This window comes from Sorex fumeus, unplaced genomic scaffold, assembly GCF_029834395.1.
Source record: "Sorex fumeus unplaced genomic scaffold, SorFum_2.1 ptg000030l, whole genome shotgun sequence".
NCBI classification, from domain to species: domain Eukaryota; kingdom Metazoa; phylum Chordata; class Mammalia; order Eulipotyphla; family Soricidae; genus Sorex; species Sorex fumeus.
Window position 1 is genome coordinate 21,684,993 of NW_026606087.1, and position 22,329 is coordinate 21,707,321.

General features: G+C 48.7%; 1 protein-coding gene across 3 annotated transcripts in view; it reads right to left on the reverse strand.

Moving 5' to 3' along the window:
- NARS2 (asparaginyl-tRNA synthetase 2, mitochondrial) overlaps positions 1 to 22,329 on the reverse strand; it is a 149,703-nt gene that overhangs the window by 121,962 nt on the left and 5,412 nt on the right. For 2 of the 3 annotated variants that reach the window (XM_056116052.1, XM_056116051.1), the window contains exons 3-5: positions 20,771 to 20,891; positions 12,884 to 13,024; positions 2,605 to 2,685 (exon numbers count right to left, since the gene is read on the reverse strand). In XM_056116052.1, the coding sequence (XP_055972027.1) occupies positions 2,605 to 2,685; positions 12,884 to 13,024; positions 20,771 to 20,891 (343 nt within the window). The remainder of the gene's footprint in view (positions 1 to 2,604; positions 2,686 to 12,883; positions 13,025 to 20,770; positions 20,892 to 22,329) is intronic. The other variant, XM_056116053.1, reaches the window with a different exon arrangement.

A 22,329-nucleotide genomic window follows, 5' to 3' on the forward strand; every position in this document is an offset into this window, starting at 1 on the left:
ACACCAGGGCCAGGGGTGTGGCTCCAGGCAGAGCACATGCTGTATATGGGAGACCTTGGGCTCAATTCCAGGCACCGTCAACATAAAATAAAACGAAAAAAAATAGAGACAATATCAAAGCTCTTGCACCCTAGTCCCCACTGACATCTGGTTGGGGCCTTGACTTCTCATTCCCACTGTTACTCTCTTATCTTTGCAGATACAAACTGGCATTGCAAAAACTGTAATCGTGGGAACAAAGCAGGAAAAGTGTACCATCAAGAAATGCTGTGAGGTCCACGACATGAAGAGTCAAGGAGAAGCATGCTCCTTCCCCCAACCCCCGGCAACTCAGCCAGCTCTACAGGCCAGAAGCTCCACTCTGTGTTTCTGTCCCTTCTGCCGTTCAGCAAAGCGTCTTGAACACAGATGGACCGAAACGTCTGTGGAACAACAAACAAGTGCCTTGAATGCAACCTCCTAAACATGCGTTCAGCCGACCCCAAACCTTAGCAGAGACCCAAAGTCTTCAAGTAGGAACGGGAAATGATGCAGAAGAAAACGGAAATAATGGCAGAGGCATGCCCTTCCCAAAAAGGCACCAGAAGAAGCTTGTATTTGCTATGCGTTGCAAGTTGACCTCTGATTCCTTCCCTCAAACCTTGGGGCACATTAGCTAACCTTATCTTTAAATAGTCACCGACACTTCATTTTTATTAGCATGCAAAGATCATTAGGAAGGGGCCGGAGTGATAATACAGCGGGTAATGCATGTGGCCTTGCATGTGGCCGACCCAGGTTCGACCTCCATCGTCCCATAAGGTCCCCCTGTGCACTGACAGGAGTGACCCCTGAGTGCAGAGCCAGAGGAATAAGGCCTGAGCACTGCTGGGTATGGCTCCCAAAACCAAAAAATAAAATGGAATTGAAAAGAGCATTAGAAAGAGACGAATTTAAGCATGAGACGCCCAGTCATTCTAAAAGCAGGCTGCTAAGGTTGCAACTCTTGTGTCTACAGGTGGTCGGGGAAACCTCTGAAGGAGGCCACCGGGACAGGTACGAGCTCGGAGAAGGAGCAGTGAGCTCAAAGCTGAGAAGATATGGGCAGAGGAGAAGACGCATCTCAGAGCAAGAGCTCGGAAAACAGTGAAGAGGGGGTACAGGAGCGTAGCAGCAACACATGGTTCGGACGACAGGAGCCCAGGACAGTAATCCTGACAGTGTCTCCGACACCCGGAAGGGACAAGGCGAGTTCCTCTCCCTGGCCCCCAAACACAGAGCCCTTGTTTAGCACCCATTTTTCTCTCCTGGTGTCCTGATACATATTAGATCACCGGCCTCATGCTGTCTTGAGGTCCAAACACATTAATTATCATCATTAGGACTTGCTTATGGGATTTCCCTGGTGGCAGAGGAGACAGCTCCAAATGGAGTATTGTTTAAGTTTGTTGCAGACTCTTTTACTTGAGTCTCTAATGATGATCTCCTTCTCTATAAAAAACCCCTTTAAATGACATCTTTCCTTCCCTGTCACTCATTTTTAATACTCAGTGGCTTAGATTAAGTCATTAAAAAATGTATCAAAGGCAGGTAATTATTTTCCACTTCAATAGCCAGAAGAGTATTATAGCTCAAAGAGAAATGCCTAGAAGAGAATTTCTTTTATAATTTATGTTATTATCTTATCATATGCTGCTTCGTTTGAAATCAGATATACAGATTTACTCCTACTTCAGATGGACAGAAAAACAGTATACGATTATTAATTTGGATGACTTGAACAAATCAGGACAACTCTTCCAGGGAACACTTTTCAGCAATGTAAACAAATATCCTTAATAAAGGTCAGAAAATACTGAAGGAGAGAAAGCAGTCAGAAATGAATCTTGATGAAAACATCCAAATGTATTAGTATCAGGACTTCTTTGAGATAAGGATTATCAGTAACTAAATGAAATCTAAAAAGCACCATTCATCCATATATTACCATACAGCTGGCTAATTACTTCAAACAGACCGCTAACGCGGGCACGAAAGGCTTTCATGTGCCCGCAGACGGTGAGAATGGTTAACTATTACATTACCTGAGACAAGGGCAGGCTGCTACGAGCAGCTCAAAACTGACTGTTGAACAAATAATTAGACTAGGAGCCTTCCCGAGTTATAAAATCTTCAATTATTTCTCATGGGAAAAGAAAACACTTTTTGCAAGATCTAAAGAAATATTCATATGCAGACTTTTCTATTTTACTTTATCTTTGAAAATATGATTTATAACCAAAGTGTTAACTGGAGGCTGGATTTGTCCAAAAGGCATTTAACTGATCTCTAAGTTGTTCTCAACCATTAATTCCCAGTCTGGTAAGCTGAGCAAAATTAGCAGAAGTTAGAAACCCAGTCACCGTGCAAACTTTCCAGTTACAGGACAGAATATTAGAGACGCTTGGATTCACTTCACATTTTTTTTAGAGCTCACTACTGACTAAATTTCATCTTCTGATCCTGGTCTATCCACACAACTGTTCTTAAACTGAAAACAAAGCCTCGGATGAATACTGAAGAGCAATGTAACCACCCCCCCCCCACACACACACACACACTCCCCAGATAAACAGAATAACTTACTTCAACCTGGAAGAGTTCCCCGGCGCCCTCACAGTCGTTGGAGGTGATGATGGGCGTGTGGATGTGCACGAAGCCACTTTCCTGGGGAGAGACAGCAGCACCCTCAGTCAGCTGGTCAACGAAAACAAACCCCAAGGCAGACCCCGCCCCACACACAATCGAAATTTCTTCCCTAAGTTGACCCAATAAAACAAATCCAGTATGAATGGAGTATGTACAGAAGCACAAAGAATCAGTTATTAAAAAAATTGTTTACAAGGCCACATATGTGTGGGGACCTAATTGCACCTCTTCCAAAGGTGGGTTCCAGGGCACACCCACCCCCAGAGGCCACTATCCCTCTCGACACCCACTTGGAGCCCGGCATCCTTCCAGCCGGCTCTCCACTTCAGGGTGCTTCTCCTGCTTTCATTTCGGGGTTTGGTGCTCGGGACCAAGAGAGATGAAGTGACTTATCCCAAGGCACTGAGTGGCCGGGCCAGGCCTGTGTCACTCACTGTGGGCCTGTTCCTCCCACCCCTTTGACACACAGGTGGCCTGCATGTGCTCTCATCCTATCGGTCCCTCTCTCCTCTCTTCTTTCCCTCGGTCTTTCTCTCCTCTCTTCCTCACTCCGCCCTTTCTCTTCTCTTCTCTTCCTCTCTCCCTCTCCTCCCCTCTCCCCCCACCTCTCTCTCTCTTTCTCTCTGGGTGTAAGGGTTCTCTTGTTAAGGGAATACAGAACGACTCCTTCTTCAGTCCCTTTGGAAAAAGACCTTCAAGGGTCAAAAATTGCCCAGGAGTAGGAAAAGAACGGATTCCAAACAGGGGCCAGAAGCAGAGCCCAGGTGCAGCACCGGTGTTTGAGGGCTCAGTCCTGGAAGCAGGGCATGGGGTGCCGGGTGTCCACCCGGCATCTGAGCGGCAAATCCATCCTGGCCTAGCAGGCACCGGCCACTTCTCCCAGCATCTGACCCGGATGCTAGAGAGGGCCTGGAGCACATAGCGGCTTCCATTCTCCGCTTCCTCCCTCCTGCCCAGGACCAGAGGGTCATGCTCAGTGTCGATGTCAACACATAGACCCAGCAGCACGTGGTCAGTGCAAAGCATCACCGCATCACCACAAGATTCATCCACCAACAGCCCCTAGGCCTGGCCCAACTCTGTGGCACACTGGGTCAGCCTGCCTCTGGGACCCCTGAACTTGCCCCTTCCTTCCTGAAAGCCAGACTCAAGTACCCCGGTGGTGGTGATACAAAGTGGCCATTCAGCTACTGGGCCTTCAGCTGCAGACTCATTAACTATTCAAGCTAGGAATTAGGAGCCGCAAAGCGTCTTTAAAATCTGTACCGAGTTGGGGCGGCCTCAAGGTGCTGCTCCAGCCCATTCCAGAGCACGGTTGAAGCACGATCAATAACCCCACGGCATAAAATTTTTATCTCCTCGCGGCCAGGAATTATGACATGAATCATTTATTCCCCATGAACGCCGGCGGCTCCGCGCATGAGCGCAGTGCAGTCGACAAAGAAAGGAAGTGACAAATCCAAAGGAAACACGGCCGGGGGGAGGGAGGAGGAAACTCAGGGGCGAAACACAATTGCCCGACTTAGAGCTGGTCCAGGGCCATAAGAAACAATGCTGCAAATCGCATGGAAAGAGCCAGACTGGACCTGAGCTTTTCAGATCACAAACTGGTGAGAATTGGGAACAGTGGGCTCATGCGTTCTATCCGCCCTGCAAAGGATGACCAGCTTCCCAAGTCATGAATGAGGCCGGCGAGACCTATGGTGGTACAAAGGCCCAAGATCACGGCCAGAGGCCAAACAGGCGGGGTACGAAGTCAGTCAGGAGGTAAGAACAGGGTCCAGGAAAGGAGAAAGCCGGGAGAGACGGTGAGTAAGAGCGGGCGGCCACATGGCAGCAGTCCGATGACCAGGGTGAGCACTGGCCACTCTCCTACGACCAAGGGCCCTAGTGAGTCAGGAACAGACCAGAGGGGATTTAAGTGTATTTTTATCCCAATTTTCAGATCCTACTCCCCACCTCTGAATAACACAACAATGTACATCCTAGAATCAGATATTGTCCAAGGCCTTGAGTATAAGAAGAAACGACCAAACACACACACACACACACACACACACACACACACACACACACACACACGTCCAGGACTATACACACCACTCTGACTCTGGTGCAACATTCTGCTCTCACACAAAACATAAACTGTCATCCTCAACAGAACCAACACGGAAAAAATGTGACAGAGGGTCAGAGCAACAGAACAGTGGGGAGGCATCCCACTGGGTCCCCCGAGCACCATCAGGAGTGATCCCTGGGTACAGAGTCAGGAGTCACCCCTGAGCATCACTGGGTCTGGTCCCAAAATTAAAAGAATTAAAAATAATGATCAAAAAAGGAGAACGGTGGTAGAAACTGTGAGGTCAGGAGCAACATTCACACCCTAGGTGGACTGAAAAAGAAGCCCCTGAAATCCAGAGTGGAAACAGGAACTTACCAGGCATGGTGACCTTGGTGTTCTCAAGGCTGGAACACAGGACACACCACTGGGCAATTAGCTTTGAAGGCGCAGAGTCTGGCCTTAAAGAAAGACCCTTGGCTCATCAGGAAGGGGCAGGAAAAGCCCGATTTAGGAGGCCAGGGAAGTGCCACAGACTCACTCTGGGAACGCTTCCACCGGAAACAGGACTAGCTGGTGTCGTAAGAAGGCCCACTCAGGGTCTGAGATAACTGAGCTCCGGTAAATAATTCATTCCTTAACCACAGCCAAAGTGCTGGGAGGACGACTCGCCCTCGAACTCAGCAAAAACAAGGCGAAAATAACTAATTCCTTGAGAGCCAAGATTTAGTGCAGAGCCGATGTGTCTATTTTATCAGCTAGCCACGTCTTCACGCCAAGCGTGTCTGATACGCAAACCAAAAGTGACTCTAGATCCCAACTAAAAGAGGTTGCTTAAAGCTTCTATTTCTGGTGGCTTAAAAACCAGAAGTAAATGAATGCTACAACAAGCCACGGGATTCTGAAATGAAAAAAATAGGCAAAATGAAGTTTAAAACAGTACTTTTTAAAATGTGGGTGGGCCTCAGCGCTTACTCCTGGCTGGGCTCAGGCAACCAGGTGTGGTTCTGAGAATCGACACCGGGTCAGCTGCTTGCAAGGTAAGTGCCTTAACCCCTGGATTACCTCTGCAGCCCCAAAATAAAGTACCATTTTAAAACTTTTTATGTGATGGGGAAAAAAATTCTGTGTGATAAAAGGAAGGACTTTTGAGTGCTGTAAATTCACTTTTTAACTGTAAAGCCTTGAAAAATAGAGTCCTGGTTACCTCCCTCTATAAAGTTACTCACTGTGTGAACTCTTCAAAAGAAGTTATTGCGAGTTCTATGGAACTGACTGAATCATAGGTACATTACGTTGTATTTAGTACTTTTCCTGTCAATTCAGGTTCCTTAAAAGTGAGTTGGCTGCACAAAGGCAAACACCTTCACCCCTGAACTCTCTTTCTGGCTCCCTCTGGTTTTCCTTTGTTCAGTATTCTTGAAAGCTTCCTGGAGTTTAAAGTGGGTAGGGCACACTAGTCAAGACCACCACCTAGTGGCCAGAAATTTATAAAACTTGCTGAATTAAGCGGTTCCTCTAACCTTAAGAGTTCTGAAAGCCGTAAGAGCAAAAGGGGTTTGTTTGTTTTTGCTTTGTGCTTTTGGGCTACACCTGGCAGCGCTCTGGGCTTTCTCCTGACTCTGCACTCAGTAATCACTCCCGGTAGACGAGGGGGACCGGACCGCCTGGCGTGCTGGGGATGGAATGTCTCTCTGCTATGTGCCAGGCAAGCCCCTTTCCCGCTGTATTTTTCCTCTGGCCCCCAAAAGGTTTTCTTTGGGATCTGAACAAAATGTTCTGTTTGTGCGGTTCACGCTTTACTGAAAAGCCCTAAGGAAACGGAACCAGAGCTTATGAGATCACATGTAATAGATGCATCTTTCAAACTGTAATGGAACGACATTGTATGACGGCGCTTTATTTTCCTTTGTTTATTCAGAAGTGCAAGTCTCAAGATCATGATGTTCTCTTGCTGCTTCACCAGAAATGAACCCTACAGAAGCTTTTTAAAGAGCAGTGTGCTCTTGGTGGGCTGAAGTGGAGTTGAATCGCAAGACTTTGGATGCAACCCCAGGAAGGGTAGGCTCTAATACAATCTCCACAAACCAATGAGTTCTGGGGCAGCAGCGCTGGCAGAGACCACACCACGTGGAATGACACTGTGCTCTGCCTGCGAGGCCACTCCTGGCCTCTGTCCCTCAACCCCCATCCGCATGGAAGTGGGTTCCCCTCACTCACTTCATCGATTCCACTCTCCTGGGAAGCAATCGACAAGCAAAACCGGGACAGAATGTGTTGTTAGGCATTAGATCAACTTACTTGATCAACACCGATAACTCTTTAAAAGCAAAGTCTTCCCAGTGTTTAGGACAGGAAGGATAGAAATGGGGGGTGGGGGGGGAGGGCGGAGAAGAGAGCAGGAAATGATGGGAGAAGCAGCATCAGGCTTCCGTACTGGTGGCACAGGTGAGTGGTACCGCCATATGCACAGACTGAAACGGGCTCTCAAAGCCGCAGCCACTGGGACTGTGCAACCCGCCATCAAGGAAACAGGCGAGACGGGGTGGGGGCCGGGAGAAGGTGACACAGGGGGTGGGATTGGTGTTGAAATATCATATGCCTAAAACTCAGCCATCCATAACATTGTAAATCACAATTGTTTTAATACAAAATTAAAAATACAATAAAAAATTCAATGTCTTAGAAAGATTGCATTCATCTGGGGGATATAAAGTAACAAAGTATGAGATTAATACCCAAGAATAGCTGAGATCAGCACCAGGAGGATTACTCCATAACTTAGAGGCCAGCCGGGTATCCTAGAGGAAAGGGCAGCTCAGATAGAGAAGGGAGCACCAAATAAAGGATGTTTGGAGGATCCTCCCAGGAGGGGAGATGCATGTCGAAAGTAGACTATGGACTGAACATGTTTGCCACTCAATGCCTCTTTTGCAGACCACAACACCCAAAAGGAGAGAGAGAACACAGGGGATTGCCCTGCCACAGAGACAGGGGGGATGGGGGGATGGGGGTGGGGGGATATTATCCATGGTGGTGGAAAATGGGCACTGGTGGAGGGATGGGTATCTGATCATTGTATAATTGAAACCAAAGCACAAAAAATTGTAAATCTACAACTGTAAAAAAAAATAAAATAAAATAAAGGGAAAAAAAACACTCTGTATGCCAGGGAAAACAGGGGAGGACTGGTCAATGGTTGGAACAAAGCACAGTGTGTGTGGGGCTGAGGGTAGGTGAGAGAAGAGACCAGTATGACAATAATAGCTGGGAATGATCACGCTGGACAAGATCGGAGGGTTAAAAGTAGGTAAAGGGGTATTCCTGATAACCTTTCAGTATCAATATTGCAAACCATGAGGAGAGAGAGAGAGAGAGAGAGAGAGAGAGAGAGAGAGAGAGAGAGAGAGAGAGAGAGAGAGAAAGCACCTGCCATAGAGGAGGCAGGCAGGGGGTGGGGGTTGATGGGAGGGAACCTGGGGACATTGATGCTGGGAAATGGGCACTGGTGGAGGGATGGGTGTTGGAATACCGTATGACTGAAAGAAATCCAATCATGAACAGCTTTGTAAGGGTCTATCTCACAGTGATTCAATAAAAAAGTTTTTTTAAAAAAAGAAAATACCCAAAAAATAAAAAACGAAACCCTCTGAATATGCAGTACCCAACAAAGTACAATAATGTCTGAATCCAGGTAGGCAGCGGTGTAAAAGACCAGCAACGAGGAGACAAATCAGTCAGAGCTGACTCTGTGGAAAAGCATGCTCAAATTGGCAGGAAATAAAAACAGTTCTTATACAGGTATGTTCACTGCGCCCCCACCCCTCCTGTACTTCTGGACTGACCCACATTCCACACCACTGCCATGTAAGTTCATTTACTGGCCCAACTTTACAGATTCATGATTAAATCTTGGAAGACAACAACTAGCTGCAAAAATTCATGGGTGCACCTGAACTGCCTTTTCCCCTAGCATGTGCGGCTGGCCCCCAAGCCATGGAGCAAAATTCCTGGTATTAATCTCGGCCACTCTTGGGTGTTAGTCTCCTATTTTGTTACTTTATGTTCCCCAGATGAATGCAGTCTTTCTATGTCTGTCCCTCTCTTTCTGACTCATTTCGCTTAGCATGATACTTTCCATGTAGTACCACTTGTATGTAAATCTCATGACTTCATCTTTTCTAACAGCTACATAGTACTCCATGGTGTAGAGGTACCAAAGTTTCTTTAACCAGTCATCTGTTCTTGGGCACTCGGGTTTTTTCCAAATTTTGGCTATTGTGAACAGTGCAGCAATGAACATAGAAGTGCAGATGTCAGCTAGAGAAGGGAGCACCAAGTAAAGGGTGTTGGGAGGATGCCCCCAGGATGGGAGATGCATGCTGAAAGTAGACTATAGACCGAACATGATTGCCACTCAATGCCTCTTTTGCAGACCACAGCACCCAAAAAGAGAGAGAGAGAGAACAAAAGGGAATGCCCTGCCACAGAGGCGGGGTGGGATGGGGGGGGGGGGTGGGAGGGATACTGGGATCTTTAGTGGTGGAGAATGGGCACTGGTGGAGGGATGGGTACTCCATCACTGTATAACTGAAATCCAAACACAAAAACTTGTAAGTCCACAACTGTACCTCATGGTGTTTCCCTAATAAAAAATTTAAGGGGCTGGAGAGATAGCACAGTGGGTAGGGCGTTTGCCTTGCACGCGGCCGACCCGGGTTCGATTTCCAGCATCCCATATGGTCCCCTGAGCACCGCCAGGAGTAACTCCTGAGTGCAGAGCCAGGAGTAACCCCTGTGCATCGCCAGGAGTGACCCAAAAAGCAAAATAATAATAATAATAATAATTAAAAATAAATAAATAAATGAAAGACAAAAAAAAATTCATGGGTGCACTGGTCTCCTGGGTGAAAACTCTGGGATGCTATGAGGGGGGAGAGGGAGGGGGGGACAGACCTGTGGAAGCCTTGGCAGCCTCCCTCACACCCCCACAGCCGCCACCATGTCAGTGGCCCAACTCCACTGACTCATGACTGAGCTCTGCGGATGCCAAACTGCCAAAACTCTCAGGTACCTGGTCGCCAGACAGAGAACTCTGGGGTCTTTCTGGAGTTGGGGAGGAGAGCCTCCCCCCCAAACCCCCCCAAGCAAGTACTTCCAGAAGCCCCTGTATCTACACCCGCATCTCACGACCATGTCCGTTTAAGTTCATTGCCCGGTTAACTATTCTGGGGTTTCTGGAGTGTGTGAACATCTCCACACTCTACAATACCGACAGCCCAGCAGAAGCCACCAAACTAGATGGGGGAATAACACAGAAGCCAATGGGGCTGATTTCCGCAGCCATCACCGCGTAAGCTCATCTACGGCCCCGGCTTCTGAGACTCCTGAATGTCTCTCGAAAGAGTTCAACTTGCCACAAAAATTTCTCAGATATCCTGGGCCCCGGCTGAGACCTGCAGGGTGACCTTGGCACAGGCGTCAGGCCAAGTCCCTGCCCGGCCAAAGCCCCAGCAGCCACACTCACACCCCAACGGCCGCCACCATCATGCCCATGGCCTACAACTGAGCTCCAGTGAGACGCCAAACTGCTGAAAACTTCAGGTACACCAGGGTTCTTTTCCTGCGAATTCTGGGTCTACTCGGAGCAGAGATGGGCCTAGATGGAGGTAGTTCCCCCCACCTCCCCGCTCTTCTGGAAGCCCCCGAAGCCAGACACACACTCCACCACCACCATAAATTCAATGCCCAGTTAAATACTCTGGGTTTTCTGGAGAGACATCTCCAAACTCCACAACACTGACATCCCCGAAGGAGCACAGCAGGTTGGGTGGGAGATGTAAAACAGAAGCCAACTGAGCTCAGTCAACAAAAACATTAACACCGACGTCTCAACTAGCAACAAGAGCCTAGTAAACCCTCAGACAAGAGCCAAATGACCTTCTGGTGAGACATAACAATTTTCAAAATTTTTCTTATACTGAAGTATACTTTGATCATCACATTAGCCGTTTAGTTGTAATAGGTAATATAAAATAAGTTATACTGCTAAGGGATCAGGCTTGGGAAGTGGTAGGGAAAATGGGGACAACCGTGGAGAGAAGGTCACGGTGGTGGGGGGATTGGTGTTAGAATATTGAATGACCGTAACAAATGCATCACGCACAACTTTGTTAAACCACAGTGTTTAAATGAAGGGGGGAAAGAAGTAAAGAAAAACTCTAGGCAGCTCAGATAAAGAAGGGAGCACCAAGCAAAGGGTGTTGGGGAAGATGCATGCTGAAAGCAGACTATGGACCGAACATGACTGTCACTCAACGCCTCTTTTGAAAACCACAGCATCCAAAAGGGGAGAGAGGACAAAAGGGAATGCCCTGCCACAGAGGCAGGGTGGAACGGAGGGATGGGGGATGGGAGGGATACTGGGACCCGTGGTGGTGGAAAATGGGCACTGGTGGAGGGATGGGTACTTGATCGTTGTATAACTGAGACCCAAGCACAAAAATCTGTAAGTCTACAACTGTACCTCATGGTGTTTCACTAATAAAAACTTAAAAAAAAAAAAAACTCTATATATCACTTGTCATCACTTGTCATGATCACTTGTCATCCAGTTGTTCATCGACTTGCTCGAGTGGGTGCCAGTAACGTCTCCATTTGTCCCAGCCCTGGGATTTTAGCTGCCTCTCCTTACTCGTCCTTCCCAACGCTGCCATATTGGAGGCTCTTTCAGGGTCAGGGGGATGAAACCCGTTACTGTTATTGTTTTTGGCATATCGAATATGCCACGGGAGCTTGCCAGGCTTTGCTGTGTGGGTGGGATACTCTCAGTAGCTTGCCAGGCTCTCCGAGAAGGACGAAAAATGTATGTAAGAGAATACAGGCAAGTATGTTAAAACCAAATACGTGTGCATCAGTGGGCCCTGGTGAAGACAGCCAGGCGTTTCCGGGAGCTGTTTTTATAGTCTCTGGATCTTGACCACTGAGGAGATTACACGGCGCTGGGGACAGTGGGTGAGTGTGACTGCCAAGCTCCTGGAAAACGGGGGAATATGGGTGGAGGAGGCCCAGCCCTGATCCAAGCAGGCTTGGAGATCTCAGCCCCGGGTCCCGCCAACCTGGGTTCCTCTGCCGGTTCCTTCAAGTGTGAGGCTCATCAGAACCTGTGGAGAGTGGCCTTGAGCATGGGTGTGGCTGGGTTCTGGAGGTTTTTGGCTTCTGGGGTTCTGCTTGGGGCAAGGAGGGAGACTCAACTCGCTACCCCACCCCCAAGGGATCCCGGTGAAGACATACTGGGGCACGGGCAGGAGATATACATACATACACACACACACACACACACACACACACACACACACACATATATATGTTATTTTTTTTCCCAAAAGTTGAGGCATGGAAAATTTTTTCAAAAGACAAAATCTCTAGACATGAAACTTGTAATATATGAGACCAAAAATTGCCCAATAAATCAGGTATTGTAAGCTTGAAGACACAATGATAGGAACTATTCAAAAGACATAAATGAGAAAAAAAAATTTTATTTATTTATTTATTTATTTATTTTGCTTTTTGGGTCACACCCGGCGATGCACAGGGATTAGTCCTGGCTCTGCACTCAGGAATTACCCTGGAGGTGCTCAGGGGACCATATGGGATGCTGGGAATCGAACCCGGGTCGGCCGCGTGCAAGGCAAACGCCTTACCCGCTGTGCTATTGCTCCAGCCTCAGAGAAAAAGAATTTTAAACAATTTAAGAAATCTTTTAAAGTCACCACTAATGAACTCTCAGTTCTTTGAGTTTTTTTTTAAGCTGAACATGCTTGTCCATGCCCACGTCAACAAGCAGCCTACTAAAGTCTCAAAAAAAAGGGGGTAACAAGAAACATTTACTAATGGCTCAGAAATCTGATAATGATAAAACACAGATTGAAGGAAGTTCTTTAAAAACACTTCCCAACTTGAGAAATAGAAGAAAACTGTGCTGAAGCACATCATCCTTGACACTCAATTTCTACCCTGAGGAGAAAAATCTGAGAGGAAAGTCCCACAGAAGTACAAGGTGTTCACAAAAAAAAGAACTTTCCAGAAAACAGTTCGGGATTCCAGTTCTCCGACTTTGTCACAAGAAAGCGCACTAGAAGAAAGTCTCCTTACCTTGAAGAAAGAGTGAATGGCGGCTGTGGCTTCACTGCGGACCCTGAGGATGGCCCCCTGGACGTTGGTCCGACACCTCAGGTGAGGGAACTGTCGCAGATACTCCAGAGGATATCTCTCTTTATACTTAAAGGGGAAAGTCTGCCAGGAAAACAGAAACAAATATATTGAAAGCTTAAAAAAAAATGACAATTTTGTAAAGTCAGTTCCAAGGCATTTTGTTTAAAAACTGTTTAGGACCCCTTGGTCCTGCTCGACCGATTCTGGACTAAATATCTGAGGAGATGTGAGTCAAACGGCTAAAAATTCATAGATACACCTGTCCTGGGGCCAGGGCAGCCACACCTACACCCCACCACGGAGGTCACGCCAAGGGCCCACTAATACTCTCTGCAGAGACACCAAACTGCGAATAATCTCAGGTACCCAATGCCCAGGTTGAAAACTCTGGTGTCTTCTCAGAGTTTGGGGGGTGGGGGGGAAGCCCCGGCAGCCATCTGCACCTCTCACAGAGGTCCCCATCCACTCATCAGCCCAGACCATAGATCCTGAAGTCTCTGGGCTACTCGACACCTCCTGTTTCTTCAATACTGAAATGCTAGTGGGAGCACACGAAACCAGACAGGAGAGTACCACAGAAGCCAACTACACTCAACCAACAAAAACAACCACACAAGGCTCAACCAGAAACAAACAGCTTAATAAATTCTTTTTGTTTTTTTTTTTGGCCTTTTTCTTCTTTTTTTTTTCTTCTTTTGGGGTCATACCCAGCGAAGCTCAGGGGTTACTCCTGGCTCTTAACTCAGGAATTACTCCTGGTGGTGCTTGGGGGACCATACGGTATGCAGGGGATTGAACTTGGGTCAGCCGTGTCCAGGGTCGTCGTGGGGCTGCCAGGCCCTGGGAGCCCAGGACTGGCAAGTCACCGAGGGGTGTCTGAGGCACATGGCTAGAATCAGGGATGTTCGGGGCCTTCACAGCTGCACTTGGAGGTTTCCCCCTTAATCTCCAAACATAATGGTATGTAGTCCAAACTCAATCCAACAGGCTACCAAGATGGTGAACTTCAATCACAGAGACAAGGGGCTGAATCCGCTATTAATTACGAGCTGCGGAACCTTGGGCAAACTCCTGACTTGGTATCACTGCCATTAATCAAATTTCTATTAGCTCTCCAACGGCACTTACACATATGACACTAGGCTATAATTATGCAGAACAGGCACTCTTTGGCCACAGGGGTTCCGAGCACTGCATGTACCAGAGATGTTTTCTGCAGTCACACACACACAGCTGCTCTTCCAATTTTTCAGACACCGGATATCTTGCTAGGCGACAATCATTCATGAGCGAATGGCTCTGCCCGGCGCTGTTTGTGGACTTGCCGTCTGCGAGCAGAAGGGCGCGTCCACAGCTCTCATTCCCCCCCACCGCAGAGCAGTGCTGAGTCACAGAACATTCAAGGAAAATTACGACTCTCCCGAGAAATAGTTCCAGCCTCCCCACACGCGTGCTACAAAAAGACAGAAACAAGCTTTTGGACCAAAGCCAAAGTTTCAAGAACCGAAAAAGAATAGAAACGCTACCTTGATGGTTTGCTTGCTTTTACCTATTCCTTTTTTTTTTTTTTTTTTTTTTTTGCATTTTTGGGTCACACTCGGCAATGCACAGGAGTTACTCCTGGTTCATACACTCAGGAATTACTCCTGGCGGTGCTCGGGGGACCATATGGGATGCTGGGAATCGAACCCGGGTTGGCCGTGTGCAAGGCAAACGCCCAACCTGCTGTGCTATTGCTCCAGCCCTACCTATTCCTTTTAAGTCTCATGCAACATACAAACTTATTTTATATAGATATAACACCGTGCCTAGCAAAGAGATATTGGTAGGAAATTAATAGGAAATCTGGGACTTTTGGAGAATGTCTGACTACTTTTAAAAATGACACTGAAACGAAGAGGAGAGGATGAAGACAACACCACCACCACCAAGAGAGAATGATTTAAAAGGAGTGAATCATGAGCCAGAGAACGAGTACAGGGAGTGGGGTGCCTGCCTTGCTCGGGGTTGGCCCTGGCTCGATCCCTGACACTGCGTATGGTCCCTGAGCATCCCCCCTGGTCACTCCTAAGCACAGAGCCAGGAGTAGCCAGAGCACTGTTGGGTATGGCCCCAAACCCCCTCCTCGGAAAAAAAAAATTGTGATAAATCTTTCGGGGTAATGGGGGGCGGGGCCCACTAGAGGTGCTTAAGGGCCACCTCCAGCAATGTTGGGGCAGGGATCTCCAGAGTTATCTCCCTGGCCCAATGTGGCAAAATTTAGGGGCGAGGAAGTGTTTGGGCCACACCTGGCCATGCTCGGCGGCTACTCCTAGCTCTGCATTTAGGGGATATCGACAGTGCTCGGTGGACAATGGCACAGCCAGGGACAGTACCTGGGTGACCTATATGCAAGGCAAGTGCCTTAACCCCGGGACTCTCTCTCTGGTTCTAACGTGGCACATTTTTTTTTTTTCTTTATTTTTTTTTTTTATTTATTTTTCTTTATTGAATCACCGTGGGAAAGGTTACAAAGCTTTCAGGTTTAGGTCTCAGTCATGCAAATTTCAAACACATTTCCCTTTACCAAAACTTATTTTTTACCATGAAGAACCCCAATAAAACCCCACCCCCCCCACCCCTCCCAGTCCCTGTGTGGCAGATGAATTCTAGATAACACTCTATCTGCTTTGATTAGATTCATTGTTTCAATAAAAGATTCACCACTATTATTTAGAGTTTACCCCCCCCCCCCAATCAGACATGCTGAAAAAGCATTGTGAAGTGATTTGCTTTCTACAGCTGGGTTCAAGAATTAAATGTTGGTTTTGAATTTCTGCTATTTTACTTATTGACCCTGGAAGTATTTCTACTGAAAGTCAGATAGTTAAGAAATTGGTTTCTGTGCACTGGAGACGTGGCCGTTAGTGGGGGGCAACTGGTGGCCTCGGTAGGGCGTGAAGGGCGGACCGAAACGCCCCCCTTCCCATGAGGTTTTAGTAGCCCCCACTCCCCCGGCTCATACCTGCTGTCCACAAGGCTACCATGCGGCCGCCATCTTTCTTTCCAGAGAGGAGAAGGCGACTGGGGCAACACCCTTTCCCCTCTGGACAGACCTGATGGCCTGGATTAACGCATAGTCCATTCACTTTTCTGCTCCAAGCTGCTGGGTTCTGCATTAAGTCCTTGTGCTTCTGGGGCCATGGCCGTGCTGGAGAACCGCTCGCGGGGGGCAACTGGTGGCCTCGGTAGGGCATGAAGGACGGACCGGAACGCCCCCCTTCCCATGAGGTTTTAGTCGCCCCCACACCCCCGGCTCATACCTGCTGTCCACAAGGCTTCCATGTGACCGCCATCTTTCTTTCCAGAGGGAGGAGGGCGGAAGGGACCAACACCCTTTCCCCTCCGGGCAGACATGATGGCCTGGATTAACGCATAGTCCTTTCACTCTACTGCTCCAAGCTGTTGGGTTCTGCATTAAGTCCTTGTGCTTTTGGGGCTGTGGCCGTGCTGGAGAGCCGCTCGTGGGGGGCAACTGGTGACCTCGGTAGGGCGTGAAGGACGGACTGGAACGCCCCCCTTCCCATGAGGTTTTAGTCGCCCCTACACCCCCGGCTCATACCTGCTGTCCACAAGGCTCCCATGTGGCCGCCATCTTTCTTTCCAGAGGGAGGAGGGCGGAAGGGAGCAACACCCTTTCCCCTCCGGGCAGACATGATGGCCTGGATTAACGCATAGTCCTTTCACTCTTCTGCTCCAAGCTGCTGGGTTCTGCATTAAGTCCTTGTGCTTCTGGGGCTGTGGCCGTGCTGGAGAGCCGCTCATGGGGGGGCAACTGGTGACCTCGGTAGGGCGTGAAGGACGGACCGGAACGCCCCCGTCCCATGAGGTTTTAGTCGCCCCCACTCCCCTGGCTCATACCTGCTGTCCACAAGGCTCCCATGCAGCCGCCATCTTTCTTTCCAGAGAAGAGAGGGCAAATGGGGCAACACCCTTTCTCCTCCGGCAGACTTGATGGCCTGGATTAACGCATAGTCCGTTCACTTTTCTGCTCCAAGCTGCCGGGTTCTGCATTAAGTCCTTGTGCTTCTGGGGCCGTGGCCGTGCTGGGGAATCGCTCGTGGGGGGTAACTGGTGACCTCGGTAGGGCGTGAAGGACGGACCGGAACGCCCCCTTCCCATGAGGTTTTAGTCGCCCCCACTCCCCTGGCTCATACCTGCTGTCCACAAGGCTCCCATGCAGCCGCCATCTTTCTTTCCAGAGAAGAGAGGGCGAATGGGGCAACACCCTTTCTCCTCCGGCAGACTTGATGGCCTGGATTAACGCATAGTCCGTTCACTTTTCTGCTCCAAGCTGCCAGGTTCTGCATTAAGTCCTTGTGCTTCTGGGGCCGTGGCCGTGCTGGGGAACCGCTCGTGGGGGGCAACTGGTGACCTCGGTAGGCCGTGAAGGACGGACCGGAACGCCCCCCTTCCCATGAGGTTTTAGTCGCCCCCACACCCCCGGCTCATACCTGCTGTCCACAAGGCTTCCATGTGACCGCCATCTTTCTTTCCAGAGAGGAGAGGGCGAATGGGGCAACACCCTTTCCCCTCTGGACAGTCATGATGACCTGGATTAACGCATAGCCCGTTCACTTTTCTGCTCCAAGCTGCTGGGTTCTGCATTAAGTCCTTGTGTTTCTGGGGCTGTGGCCGTGCTCCAAACTTAACTATGATTTTCAGAGAGAAGTGTTCGGTAGTTTACTTTGTATATATGGATCACTTTGTATGTAGAGAGATGTCGCGCGGCCGCGTAAGCGGCCGCGCGGTTTTGAGGAAAAGTCCTAGTTCCCGGATACTCGAGCTGTGGTTGTTGAGGCTTCTGGTCATCGGGGTTCCATCTGGGGGAGGCGGGATGCGGTACCTACCCCATCTGGGGCTTCCCGGTGATCTCGGCTCTTTTTGGAATCTGTTTTTTTTTTTTTTCCTTCGGGATCTGTGGGTCCCGCCCTCCATGTTGTCCTTCTCTTTGGTGAATGCTGTAAATATGGCGCTGGGGGGCGGGCTGTGGGTGTGACTTCCGGAATCAGAGGTTACCTGGGAGGTGTAGTCCCGGGAGATTTGAGGAAACGTCCTAGTTCCCGCATACTCGAGTTGTGGTTGTTGAGGCTTCTGGTCACCGGGGTTCCATCTGGGGGAGGCGGGATGCGGTACCTACCCCATCTGGGGCTTCCCGATGATCTCGGCTCTTTTTGGAATCTTTTTTTTTTTTTTTCCTTCGGGATCTGTGGGTCCCGCCCTCCATGTTGTCCTTCTCTTTCACGTGGCACATTTTTGATGATCACATATCCCCATGAAAAGGTCAAACCAAAATGGTCACTATCGGGCCGGAGCGATAGCACAGCGGGTAGGGCGTTTGCCTTGCAAGCAGCCAACCTGAGTTCAATCCCCAGCATCCCATATGGTCCCCCAAGCACTGCCAGGAGTAATTCCTGAGTCCAGAGCCAGGAATAACCCCTGAGCATCGCTTGGTGTGACCCAAAAAGCAAAAAAAAAAAAAAAAAAAAAAAAGGTAACTATCTCCAGACCTAAGTAAAATTATTTTCTATTTTCTCGAAGGCCTTTTGCCTGAGTCCTGATTTTATGTCAACTAGCATTTCTGAGAAAATTATTCCAAATGACATCATTTCAACTATCCCATTTTCTTTATTCCTTGCATTTCATTTCTTCTAACCAAGATTTCTGAAAAATGAAGTCTTCAATTTCCCTATTTGTAGTCCTTCTTTAGTTCAGTGTCTGCTAACAAGCACAGCAGAAACACCAGGCTCCACCGGCCCTAACGCCAGCCTTCACTGCGACGCCAACCCGCACACAGGCACAGATGAGTCGCTTCACCCTGAGGCTCCCATCTCTGTTAAGGCAACCCAGACTAGCGACCTCAGATTATCTGCTCTCGAACTGCTTCAGGACGTGAATAAAAATCTGCTATCCAAAGAGCCATGCAGAAAAGGCTGTAAATAGATCTGTAGCACTGTACCACTGTCCTCCTGTTGTTCATCGATTTGCTCGAGCGGGCACCAGTAATGCCTCCACTGTGAGACTTGTTGTTACTGTTTCTGGCATATCGAATACGCCACGGGGAGCTTGCTAGGCTTTGCCGTGTGGGTGATAGCTTGCCGGGCTCTCCGAGAGGGATGGAGGAATCGAACCCGGGTCAGCTGCGTGCAAGGCAAATGCCCTACTCGCTGTGCGATCGCTCCAGCCCGTAAATAGATCTAATATACAATTTCTTATCTTGACAGTGCTCTCAGTCCACACTGCCCAGGGGATTGTTTTTTTCTTTCTTTCCTTTTTTTTTTTTTTTGATCCACAATTGGTTGTGCTCAGGGTTTACTCCTGACTCTGCATTCAGGAGTCACTCCTGATGGCCAGGGAGACCATATGTTGCGCTGGAGGACAGATCCAGGTTGGTAGCATGCAAAGCAAGTAACCTGCTGTCCTATTGCTCTGGCCCCTCCAGGAGAAATTTCTGTGACAAACGGACCTGTCTAGTACAGGCATTCTCCACTACTGCACACTGTGAAGTCTTCTGCGAAGGACTTGAGAAGCGGTCTGGGCCACTAGACCACACTTTTCTTCTCTACAGGAGCAATTCCATGGTGTCTGGACACAACTTCCAGGGCTCTGACTGGGAGGATGCACTTGAGCCTGGCGGTGAGGGGGCGCACCCCAGCCACATCCTGGGGCCGGAGACAGAGCTCAGAGCTTCCCCCATGCCGGACCTGTGTTCTCCCAGGATCTGCCTGGTTGAAGACCGGAGTTTTAGAACTTAATTTCAACTGCTTTCACATGAAGCAGTCGCCGTGGTTCCATGGCTCCCTTCCAGGCAGAGCTTCCCTCACACCTGGAAAAGCAGCAAGTTCTCACGAGGCCAGGTACCACTAAGATGCCTGGATACTCAGCGCTCGCGCACAGCTCGGTCCTAGCCAGAAACAGGTCTCGCTACATCCCTAGGTTTCTCCAGTTCATTTCAATGATCTTGGATTTCAAAAATCAAGCATGTGCTAAGTGAAGTCTTCCCAGGAGCACACTTCAAAAGAAGCGCCACGGTAGAAATGACACTTGTACCTTTACGTTCAACGCAGCACTGTTCACAATAGCCGGAATCTGGAAGCAACCCAAGTGCCCGAGCACAGATGACTGGCTAAAGAAATTTTGGTACATCTACACAATGGAATACTATGCAGTTATTAGGAGAGGTGAAGTCATGAAATCTGCGTATAAGTGGATAGACATGGAGAGTATCATGCGAAGTGAAATGAGTCAGAAAGAGAGGGACAGACATAGAAGGACTGCACTCATTTGTGGAGTATAAAATAACATGAGACTGACACCCAAGGATGGTAGACACAAGGGCCAGGAATATTGCTCCATAGCTGGAAGCCTGCCTCATGAGTGGGGGGAGAAGGCAGCTGAAATAGAGAAGGGATCACTGAGAAAATGATGGTTGGAAGGATTGGTGGGGATGGGAGATGTGTGCTGAAAGTAGATACAGGACCAAAAGTGATGGACTCTCGGTATCTGTGTTGCAAACCATAATGCCCAGAAGTGGAGAGTATGGGTGAAATTGTCTGCCATGGAGGCAGGGGGAGGGTGGGAAGGGGGGGGGGGGCATATGGGGAGACTGGTGGTGGGGAATGTGCACTGGTGGAGGGATGGGTGTTTGAACATTGCATGATTGTAACTCAAACATGAAAGCCTGTAACTGTATCTCACGGTGATTCAATAAAATAAAATTGAAAAAATAAGAAGTGCTAACGTTCTCAAGAAAGCCTGACCAAGCTCTCGACTTGTCAGGACTCATACCTTAGCATCACAATTTCCAACAACTTCAATTTTTTCCGCCTTCAGTTCCACATTTTGCTTTTTGGATGGACTCGGTACCAGCTGCCCGTGAACTTCAACAGAACTCCCAAAAGCAAGATCTCTAGGGCAACAAAAAGCAGAACGAACAAGACATCACTATCTGTGTGGGTTCCAAACTGTAGGCACCCAACACATGCATTCAGTGGCCAGGAACGGCCTCCCCAGGCCAACCGACATGATGGATGCATGGAGGATGGAGACTGGAGGAACAGGGGTCACAGGCTGCTTGGTAACCAGTGACTTTATTTCTCATTCCCTCCCTCATGCAGGGTGGGGGGCACACAAAGGTTGACATAGGTTGAACATTATCACAACAATAAACAGATGCAAAACCTCTCCTTCAGGGGAAACTCTTCCAGGAGATTAACACAAGGACAAATTCTCATCTGGGGGTTTTGCAAGCTAGGTTACTAAGAGATTCGCTGGAGGGCGCGATTCCAGCCAGAGTGGATTGCTTTCTCCTTTCCTCAGCTAGTAATCCATTTATTTCTAGTCATTTTGTTTGAATACAGTCCACTGTCCACTGTCCTCCCGTTGTTCATCGATTTGCTTGAGCTTGCCCAGTAACGTCTCCATTTTGAGACTTGTTGTTACTGTGTTTGGCATATTGAATATGTCACAGATAGTTTACGAGGCTTTGCTGTGTGGGTGAGATACTCTGGGTAGCTTGCCGGGCTCTCCGAGAGGGGCAGAGGAATCAAACCCGGCTTGACAGGGCCAGTCGCGTGCAAGGCAAACGCCCTACCACTGTGCTATCGCTCCAGCCCCATGAACACAGTAAGAGAATATTAAGCTTAACGGGTGGCTCTTCCTGGAGACATCTCACTATACATCCCAGGCTGTAGTCTAAGGCCAGGTTAGTCTTTCCTAATCCTAGCAGTGTCCTTATCTGCGGGGGGCCCGCAAAACCACTCTCCGGCCCACGGAGGTGGCCCTAGGATCTGTAGGTGCAGGGAAGGACCGACCGAATGAACACAAGACACAAGAGACAGAATGCAGCTCAGAAACAGAGAGAAAAAGGGACAGACTTTATTGGGGGCAATCAGGGTATATATCCATTCGTGAGGCAGCTACACTAAAGGTCGTGCCCATATATGGTTAGGAAGGTTTGTTTTCACCTGTCATGCATTACAACGTTTATGTGTATCTGGTACCAGACACGAGGTGAGTACACAAAGGGCCATGTCCATATGATTTACCAGACATGAGGTAGATACACAAAGAGCCATGTCCATAAAATTTACATGCATCACGTACCAGACACGAGGTAGTTACTTCTTGTTATTACCGACAGCCATGACAGATGTTCTCTCAGGATAACCATACATCAAGATAACCATACATAGCACTGGTTTTGCCTGTTGCGGGGTCACGTAGGTCAAGATGACCATCCATAGCACAGGCTGTGCCTGCTGTGGGGTCGTAGGTCAGGATGACCATACCTAGCACAGGCACTTAGGCCTTGGTCAGTTAAAGGGCCAGCTTCCCACACTTATCCA